The sequence below is a fragment of the Otolemur garnettii genome, unplaced genomic scaffold (assembly GCF_000181295.1).
Source record: "Otolemur garnettii isolate 467f Iridium unplaced genomic scaffold, OtoGar3 scaffold00089, whole genome shotgun sequence".
NCBI lineage: Eukaryota > Metazoa > Chordata > Mammalia > Primates > Galagidae > Otolemur > Otolemur garnettii.
In genome coordinates, this window is record NW_003852484.1 from 2896591 (window position 1) to 2906943 (window position 10353).

Consider the following 10353-nt stretch of genomic DNA (forward strand, 5'->3'; position numbering starts at 1 on the left):
CATATTCTAAACTTCCAACTACAGAAACTGGCTAGAGGCCTTTGAAATTCACATTTCAAGGAAATATTCTAACTTATGAAGCTTAGCTGTGAGAGGAAGAACTGTTAAATCTTTTTGGAGTACCAGAATTCACTAATGTTCTGATGGTGCTGGTGTCGGGAGAGGGAAGTCTAGGCATATGGCCTTTTTTACTACTTAGGAATAAGACTGAGTTTTCTGCCTGGGAACCTGGGGAGGGGATGAGGTCACTTCAAGGAAACAGAGAATCTTGGGTATGGAGCTGCAGTCATAGTCATCCAAGGGTTTAGAAAGCTACCAGGCAATAAGGATGAGTCAGAGCCTCAGAAAATCATAAAGCGAAAAAAGGAGCTGCTGCTGTTTCAGTTCCAACCAAGAAAAAATTAAAATCAGAAAGATTTAGGGCTATGTGACTGCCTGTATCACTCCCATCCTCCGGCCAGAGGTGACACTCTCAAGTGTCTCCTAAGTGCACAACTCTTTCCCTTTAAGCACAGCTTGCATCGCCTCACAGACTAGCAAACTGATGTAGAGAAATAACTTAAACCTTCTTCCCTTCTATATAATTACAAATTAAAGTAGAAATTGTATGTTTTTCCAATATGTATAAAATAGGTCTGATCAAATATTCTCATAGTTTTCTATATTTCTTTTTTAATAGGACATTTTCTTCATATCACAGCTGTTGCATTTGCTTGATAATACAGTATAATCATATTAATTCCTGTACTTATTTCAGGGACAAACGTAAAACTGAATGAGATTTTTAACTTTAAAGCAAATTTGCTGTTTTTAATTCAGTCTTGAGTTTAAAATGAAGCTTGTACTTATACAGTTAAGATGAATGGCTAAATTTTAGTAAAAATAATAGTAAAAAAATCTAATTAAAAGATAAGTAGATGGGAATTTAATCTCTTCAATTTAAAATCCCTTAGCTTGGATCCCTCATTAGAAGGGCTTCACAAAATAAGCTGTAAACATCCTCAATAATTAAACACGAATATATGATCTATGAATAAACTTGGCCCTTAGGCCATACATGCTTAAATATACAAAATTACATTTGTACTTGATTCTCTCGTTATTAGCTCCATCCTCTAGTGAAATGCATTTGTGACTGCAATTGTCTTGTTCCTATACCTCCACCATGGATCATATTAAGAAATGTTTCTTCCCATAAACTGTGAAATATTAATTGATAAGCTGTAGGGAACTTACAACATGTCCTTACCAATTAATAATGCTGTTGACTTGGTTTATGAGGACTGAATTATTCATCAGAATCTTTTTTACATTATGTCACTGCGAGCTGAGTATTAAGAGATTTCAGGGCACCTACAGGATAGTGATAAGGAAATAGAATAATTTTATTTACAAAATAAATAATCACCTCCATTTAATCCCTGTTCTTCCTCTACTCAATAAAGAGAGCTTACTCTTAAGCCCCATCATGTTTGAATATGAAGTGCACTCATGAATACCCAAAATGGTCTGAATTAAGCTGTAATTCTGTGAGATAAGAAAAAAAATGGTTTGAGAATCAGAAAATGTGGGTCCTTGTTCCACTTTCGCCACTAGCTAGGATTGTGACCTTTGGCAACGTACTTCTCCTCTTGTGATTGTTTCTATAAATTCTAAAATGAAGGCTTGAATAGTGAAGGGTTAGGATTTATTTCAGCAATAAAATTTCATTTGGATTCTATAGTATAGTGTTTAGAAAACGCAAAGATGACAGCTGGTCTATTTTGAAGCATGCTAGAAATAAAGGAAATATCATTTGCAATATTCAAGTAAGTGATATGTAATCTTCCCCCCACCCCAAAGTCTTTTGGTTCCCTTCCTATTAGGTGTGGATATGAAATTTTGATTGCTTAAAATGGCTGCAGTTTGTGATTAGAACAATTATCTGCTGGAGGGGTAAGTGGATACTAATGAAATAGGGGGAATGGATTGCCTCTCATGTATTTTATTAAAAATAAGAATTGGTGCCTAGCACACTGCAAGAATTTTTAATCACTCCCATTTGGGATGTTTTGAACTAATTAAAAAAGTCATTTAGGAGATACTTTTAAAGTATTACTTTGTGTTAAAAGTGGAATAAAGCCAGGCACTGTGTTGTGCACCTGTAGCCCCAGTTACTTAGGAGGTTGAAGTAGGAGGATCACTTGAGCCCAAGAGTTGGGGTCCAGCCTGGGCAACATAGCAAGACCCTATCTCTTTTACAAATGTAGAGCTAACCATGATTAAAATGTTCTACAGCAGAACTCTTATAGAATTTTACATAGCAATATTTCAAAACACAATTGTCCCAAATAAAACCAAATACCTCATAATTCTTCCCTTTCTTTTCTATGTTCTTCCTAAACGGAAAGGGGTCGTGCTTACATTAGCATCCCGGTCATGCACAGTTATCTTTAGTGGCTGGTTTCAATCATCTTCAAGAATTATGCCTTCCTTTTATTTCACTTCTATTTAAGAAGAATGATAGAGTTAGCCAGAACTAAGCCTAGCTTTTATTGGTTTTCTTATTCTCTTTAGCAAGCTACTGAGTTCCTTTAGTTCTTTCTGCTAAGTGAGCAGGGTGATTAGAAAGGGAGATGACTTAAGATGACTGAGACAGATGTACATTTGAGGGGTTTCTTACTTTCCTAGTTTCATAATCTAGGGTCTTAGAAGACGTAGGCTGTGCTGGAATCCTTCTGTAGAATGGAGGAGAGTTAGTGCACAGCCTAGCACCTGAGGGAGAGGGCGAGGCACCTGCGAGTCTGGGAGCCGTCTGTGGCAGTGTGCGCACACATGGGGACGAGTTACGTGCTGACCGGCCTTCCTCAGCTGGACTTTGCCACCTTGGACGACATTAGCTGGCCTGCTCTTTATCTCTCCAGAAAAAGACAATACATAATTAGCTGACAATGAAGATACAATTTCAAGTGAGGCGAAAAGGAGGGGGGCTGGAGGGAGCTGAGAATAATAAAGGTAAAGTAATATTGGCTTTGGGGGAGAATGGTTTTTCTGTGTGAAGGAAATTGTAATATATAAATGTGAGGAGTGGTGATATCATACTCCCGCTGCAGCATATCTTATGTCATAATGAAATACCTGTCTGAGAGCCAGCCAAAAAGTAATTGCTATTTTTAAGAAGGCTATCATCGGTAGAAAGAAAACAGGTACTGGCAAAATGCTGCCCCCTCAAATACGTCCACACCACGTACAATCGAGTATTTCACAACCTAAATTTAAATTCAAGGACGTAACTTAGAAATCAGTCAACAGATTTGAAAGTTTCAGTGTTATAAACTGTTAACTTCAAACAAAGGTCATTTAGCAAAATCTAACCCTGGTAAATAAGGGCTCTGGACCTTACAGTTCATGCCCACTGTGTGTAAGCAGAAGACACTGTATGTTCTGTGCGACTTGCCATTTTACTTTTAACAGAGAGCTAAACCCTAATGAAATGACACTTTTCATACAACATTTAATGCAACTATATTAAACGTTTAGTCACCCTTAATATCATTACTTAAGGGCCTAGCAGGTGAAACTGTATTTCACAGAAACAAGGATAAGCTGAGAGGGAGGCACAGTGCCTGTGCTCTGCAGTCACTGGAAAGCACTTGATCACTGTAATAAAATCGCCAAAGGCTTCTGACCTGATTAAAGATAGAGTCATATAAGAAATGGCTTTATTAGAAAAAAAATGTAGTGTACACAGGCTAATTTCTATCATCAATATACCTCTTGGCTATTTTATAATTAAAATCTGATCCAGGATTTGAACTTCTTTAGAAGTTAGTGGCCTTTATTCCTATTCTGATACGTGACTTAGGGCAGGGGTTATCTTCTTGTGATAGACACCTTTGTTTTCTTTTCATAATTACAAGTAATCAGTAGTTTAGCACTGGCACGAAACATGGAGGGATTCAGTGCTTTAGCGTAAGACATCATCCTTCCAACCCCAGTATGCCACTTGTGGAGTTTGAAAATCCCCTATCACCACTCAAGCCCCTTATTATCATTCCCTCATAGTAATTAAATTAATGTGGTAATCTGTAACCTAACAAAACCTCTGAATGAAGTTTCTTCTCCTTTTCTTCCTGTTAGATGTGCAACTCCAAGCAAATGTGCAGTGTGCAGTATTGATTTCCAGCCTCCTTTAACTCCTCCAAGTCTGTGCTGTTAAACTGAGACGACCACGTCAAGATAGAGTCTGTCATAGGATTCCCTGAAGCACAGAATGAGGAGGAGACTGAGCAAACACGACCCGGGAAGGCACCAGTTGAACCAAGACAACTCTGCAAGACAAAAACATGCAGTTTTAAACATTCATATATCACTAGCAGAACACCACCTGTATGCCAGAAGGAATCTGCTCTGCATTTAAAAGCACTTATAATAAATGCACCCTGGAAGGCCTAGAAACTGGCTTTCAATAAACACTGACAATCTGGAAACTAAGTGATGTGTGTAATATATTAGAGGGCTTCCATGTGGAATATTTTTAATCAATACAGTTAATAACTTTTCATCAATTTAATCCACCTTGACTTTGGCTGCAAAATAAATCTATTATTTCAAAGAAAAAAACACCTTTAAATGTTAGTTTTTTAATTATTATTATTATTATTATTTTGAGACAGAGCTTCAAGCTATCCCCCTGGGTAGAGTGCTGTGGCTTCATAGCTCACAGCAACCTCCACCTCCTGAGCTCAAGCGAGTCTCCTGCCTCTGCCTCCCAAGTAGCTGGGACCACAGGCGCCCGCCACAATGCCTGGCTATTTTTTGGTTGCAGCCATCATTGTTGTTTTGCGGGTCCAGGCTGGGGATTCGAACCCGCCACCTTAGGTGTATGTGGCTGGCGCCTTAGCCACTTGAGCCACAGGTGCCGAGCCTAATCATTTTTTAAGTGCTCTTTTTACCATCTACCTCTCATCCCTGTTTAGATATACCTAATAGATGAAAAAGACAAGTAAGAAAATCACCTGACTTTTGAGATAACATTTTTATATGTTTTGGATAGAAATGCTTATTTCTCAGCAAAAAAGGTAAATAGAAATCATTGTGAAACAGATTAGAGAATATACAGAGAAATAAAATAACACATTAAAAAATCAATCATAATTCTACCCCTTGAGAGACCATCATGAATACTTTGGCTTATTTCTTTCCAGTGTTTTTTCCTACTAGCATGAATGGTTACATATAACCAATTACTGGAAAACCTAGAGGAATCATCTAAACAGGCAATTCTGTTGTTACGTGATTCACTGTATTAAGAATATATTTCTTTAAAAATGTTCTCATGAATTCAGGATTTTCCAACAGGACAATCCCAAGCCACTTGCACCCAACACACACCATCCAACTGTGGCTGCCTCTACCTGCTTCCTTGAGCTCCAGGGAACCTTGAGCTGTGCATGCCTCAGCCATCCTCTACCTCAATCCTGCCTGCCAGTCAATCCCCAGGCTTTGGAGTGAACAGCTCCTCGGCATAAAGAGTCTGGCAGAGGTGATAGGGACAACTTCTCTAGTTTAATACCCATTTGGCAGTTTCAATTAAAAAAAAAAAAGATACAAAAGAAGGAAACAAGTTTCCCTAATACCTTTTTTCCTTTGTCACTGCTATAGGTTTAGAGTTTCCCTCTGTACATCTACAAAATGCTAATACTACCTTAATCTTCAAAAGTCATCCTAAAGATTTCCACGTTGCTGCTTTGCTTTAATCCATAATTCATATGGCTAAAAGAGCAATTTATGCTCAGAAATGGAAATCAGAAAGACAACCAGTAAGAAAAGGTGTTCAATACCTTTTTTTTTCTGTAATATGGTTATAAAAGCAGCCTCACCACCTCTCAATTACTACATTTTGAAAGTCAGACATGCTATTCTATAGTATGTAACAAAGACATATATTTCAATGGTAATTTTATGCAAAGCTGTTTTTTGTGCTTTACTTGGACTGAAGCTGTGACCTCTGGGATCTTGTCTTTATCGACCTTCCTTGGAATGACACACTAGGCATTTTCTGCTTTTATATTAACTGTATAACCCCTGGATTTCTGATAATTTCACTAGAAGTGGTAAAAAAAAATAAGAAAAAAGCAGTAAAAACATAGACAATAGTATACTGTTTGTATTAAAAGACAGCACTCTGACTGTAAGGCCAAATTTTAAGCAATAGATAAAAGAAAGTATGGTACTTGACAACACGGTTTACAACAATGACATTTTTTAAATCTTAAGAAATGGCGTTTTATGGGGAGCTACAGCAACACACACGCAGCAGTAATCAGCCTGTCCTTGCTCTCCTTAAACTGAGAAATTTGTGAAATATTGTCAAAACAGACCTTTTATTTCAGAGTTATTATTAGAATTGTAAAATTATTCCTCTATCTGGGTTCTGATGAAATCTCTAAAAGCGCTTCCTAATTGCTCTTTAGTGTCACAATCTGTTGATTAGTTTTTACCGCATGTCTTTTTCTGAAAAGTCAAATCCACTCACCGTAAATTCACTTGGTTCCATCAATTGCCTCTCTGAAATTATTTACCTCTTCTGAAAGCAAAAGTTCAGAGACAGGGAAACCTCTACATTTTCCAGCTGAAGCCATGCACATGAAACATAACTAAGGTGCTCTAATAATGGCTTGCTTAAAAATCTAATTTGGCTCAACAGCAGCAAAGTCAGCAGCTGTCCTTTTGGAGCCTTATGTCATACGACAGATGAAAAGAATCACGATCTATTGCAATTTTTGGACCCTTTTTATCTTTTACAGCGAGCAGTTTTCTAACATTCCTTCCCTCTCCCTTTTACTGGAGGCCTATCAATCCACACCCGAAGGTAGGGCTCCACAACCCACCCATACTCCTGCTGTTCGCTACCGTCCACTGCACAGCTGCTGGAGTACTCTTTTGGCCAATTTATAGTTTAGACAGGGGCTCTATTTCACTCAGTGAAGTGGGTTCTGCACTGAACGGTGAAGCTCTGTTGGGACAGAACAAATGGGGATTTTGCTTATCCTCTTATCTTTTTGGTCCTGACGTGCTACTATACTTTTTACCTTGCCCTTCAGTGACATCATACTTTGAGTTTCCACCACCTCCAAGAACTTGTCTGTTTCCAGCTACCATTCTCCAGAACCAACTTTCTTCTTTTTCTTACGGCAATTTAACAAGATCATCTCCATTCTCAGCCAAGGTGAGCAGACAGCTGATGCCACAATCCTCCAGGGTGATGCCCTGCTTCCTTTATTTCATATTAAATTGCCCAGATCTTACCATCATTATTTTACTTCTTAGATATAAAATTACTCCTCACTAGTCCACATGGAACCACTCTTTGTTCTCCTAGTAACCATGATTACTCAATGCCTCCCACCTCAGCAAGGCCCCATCCTCCCTGGTTTTTTTTTTTTTTTATAAGATAGGGTCTCACTCTGTTGCCCAGGCTGGAGCGCAGTGGCATGATGTAGCCTTGAACTGCTGGGGTTCAAGTGATCCTCCTGCCTCATCTCCCTGAGTAACTGGGACTACGGGCACACACCACCATGCCTGTCTATTTAAAAATTTGTTTCTGTAGAGACAGGGTCTCACTATGTTGCTCCCCAGGCTGGTCTCAAACTCCTGGATCCAACTGATCCTTCCTCTTAGCCTTCCAAAGTGCTGGGAGCTGTGAACAATTGCACCTGGACCCTTGAGTCTTTTGAGCAATAATACAACCTCAAATTTATGATCAGCTACTTTAAAGATCTGAGGTAAAAATCGTTATACTTTTCACCAAAACCTGCTGCAAAACTTCTAGAATAAAAAAAAACAGATAATGAAAACTTCAGAATGTAAAACAGAATCCTTTCTGAGTACATAAAGGACATAACAGCATTCTCAAATTGATTTTTTATGATGTTGTTAGCATAAAGCATCACTGTGCTACCTTAACTTGCTGAGATTCTCAAAGCAAACATAGGAAGCAACAGATTTATAAAGATGTTTACATTAAGGAACAAGTAACAACTTTTCTTTTGATGGGGACCTTGAAAAATCCAAGTTGCAAAAACTTGGAGACATTTTTCTGACATGATTCTAGGTACTCAAAGCAGAACTAAAGCAGGTGGTAGAGATCCTCTGACGTTGGCACCAAATCAGCCAGTGGTGCTGGTACAGGAGTGTGAATAACATTCACCCTCAATGACAGTGTCCCTCATCTGTAGGCAAATCCCCAGTGGGACCTGCTAGGTTAGGCATTCTAATGTGGTCATTTTGGAGTTAGTCTGTATAGCCCTGAGAAATTACCTGGTATGTGAGTCACTGATCTGATAGCACATTGGGGAGGATGGGGAACCTCGTAGCAAATTTAGTGCTTCTTTGAGAAGTGACTTAAAAAACCACAGATCTTTATGATGATTAAAAACCAGGCAGTCTTATCATATAACAGTTGGATTTTGACATACAACTAAATTCTGGGTGAGTTTCTAAAATTACTGCATTAGGACATTTGAACACTGGTTTTAATGAAAGGGTAATTTAATTGACCATTTAACAGGTTTAGAGTATGAGGCTGTAGAACTGTAAGTTATTTTTAGAAAACAGCCTTATGGAATTTTCAGATTTGCAATTTATATATAATATATAATAATATCATATCTTAGTCCATAAAGAATGTGGACCTCTGCTGCAGTACTTTTAGGGCAAGGTCAGTTAACCATATATGAAAAGAATTTCAACACAGATTTTATAGTCCTAGGAACTTTGGCCTTGGAGAGATGTGGAGTATGTTTGTGTGTATTCACTTACACACTCACACATAAACACATAAAAGCGTTTTTTTAAAAAACAGAACCCTAGATATTAAAATTCCTAACATCAATCAGCTAATTATCTAGAAGAAAACAAACATTTGGCGAGTGCCAGCTGTGCCCTGGCCTAGGCTCTTCCACATTTATCTTCTCATAAACTGTCTACAGTGCCAAAATTTAATGAGACTTTTTCCCTAAAAAATCATCTTGGTGGATTAAAATTGTCTTTAAAATTAAAGTTTCGTTTATTTTTCACAATAGTCATAGAGTTTAGGTAGAAAATTTAACATATATACAAACATGTATATGAACATGTGATCAGAAATCAACCAAAAAGAGGGAAGCTTTTCCCCACAGCTAGATAAGTATGTGATTATATCAGTGAGATAAAGACGGGCAGAAATGGTGCCAAGTGCTTCTTCTGCTGTCTATGCCAAAGAAATAAAAATATCTGCTTATTATCTGGTCACTATGAATTTGCAAGAGGACTGAGTAGTGACTGATTCCAGTTCCAGTAAATTCACACCAGACACCAATCTTGTTGAACAAATGCAAACTGCAGCCAGACCTAGGAGAATGACGGATACCTGACGGTCCAAGTGAAATGACCAGACATGCACTGAGCTTTTCTGTAGAAAGATAGGTTGGGGTGGTTAACTGTTATTGGTGTCTTCCCTGCCTTCAACAGATCAATAAATACATGTTTGTTATATACTAGAGACTACAAACAAAAGATTTATTAAGGGATAACATTATCTGGCATCTACTGTTGTTTTTAAATACTAGGAGGACAAAACTCTTATTTCTGATTGACAGGAAAGAACATACTTTGCCAGGCTGCGCTGACCACTTAGCAAAGCTATGCTAAGAAAACTGGCTGGAAAACTGTCTTATCATCCTAGAGGGCAACACAGCCATTTTTCTTTTTCTTTTTTATTGTTTCAGGTTAATTAGGGTACAAAGAATTAGGTTACCATGTTTTGCATTTATTAGGTAAATCCCTCTGATAATTGTGGCCCATCACAGCCACCTTTGATGCTTTACCAAAGAGAGGCAATAGGCTGCTTAGTTTCAATTGTGACAAAACTGAAATGAATTAAAATTGAGTTGTAATAACTGTTAGACAATTCTGTTTAGAAGATCCTTCTCTGGTGATAGCATTTTTCCCTAGTAGAAACATGTGTTTCTGGAGAAGAGTAAGGAGAACTCTTCTAACTTCAACAATGTCCCTTTTCCTCATATGATAAACTCAACTCTTACCGGGTTTAGCAAAGTTAAAACCTACTTTACCTGCACTGCTGAGTGATATAAACTATCTAGTTTGTTTACTTAAATCGTTGTTAGGTGAATGTGACTTCTGACAGAAGTCATCCACAAATCCAGCGATGATCCTGTTTGCTGGCTTTCAAAGTTTTGAAAAAAATTTTTCCAGTTAAGAAAGTAAGCATGGGCTCAGCGCCTATAGCTCAACCGGCTAAGGCGCCAGCCACGTACACCTAAGGTGGCGGGTTCGAATCCCCAGCCCGGACCCGGCAAACAACAATGACGG

The 10353-nt window shown here is 38.2% G+C and overlaps 1 protein-coding gene across 1 annotated transcript in view; it reads right to left on the bottom strand.

Annotated features, from left to right (window-relative positions):
* Positions 1-3669: 3669 nt before the first annotated feature.
* Positions 3670-10353, bottom strand: part of DIRC2 (disrupted in renal carcinoma 2) — a 90073-nt gene continuing 83389 nt past the window's right edge. The window contains exon 10 of the mRNA XM_023516295.1: positions 3670-4310. Within this exon, the coding sequence (XP_023372063.1) occupies positions 4195-4310 (116 nt within the window). The 3' untranslated portion in view covers positions 3670-4194. The remainder of the gene's footprint in view (positions 4311-10353) is intronic.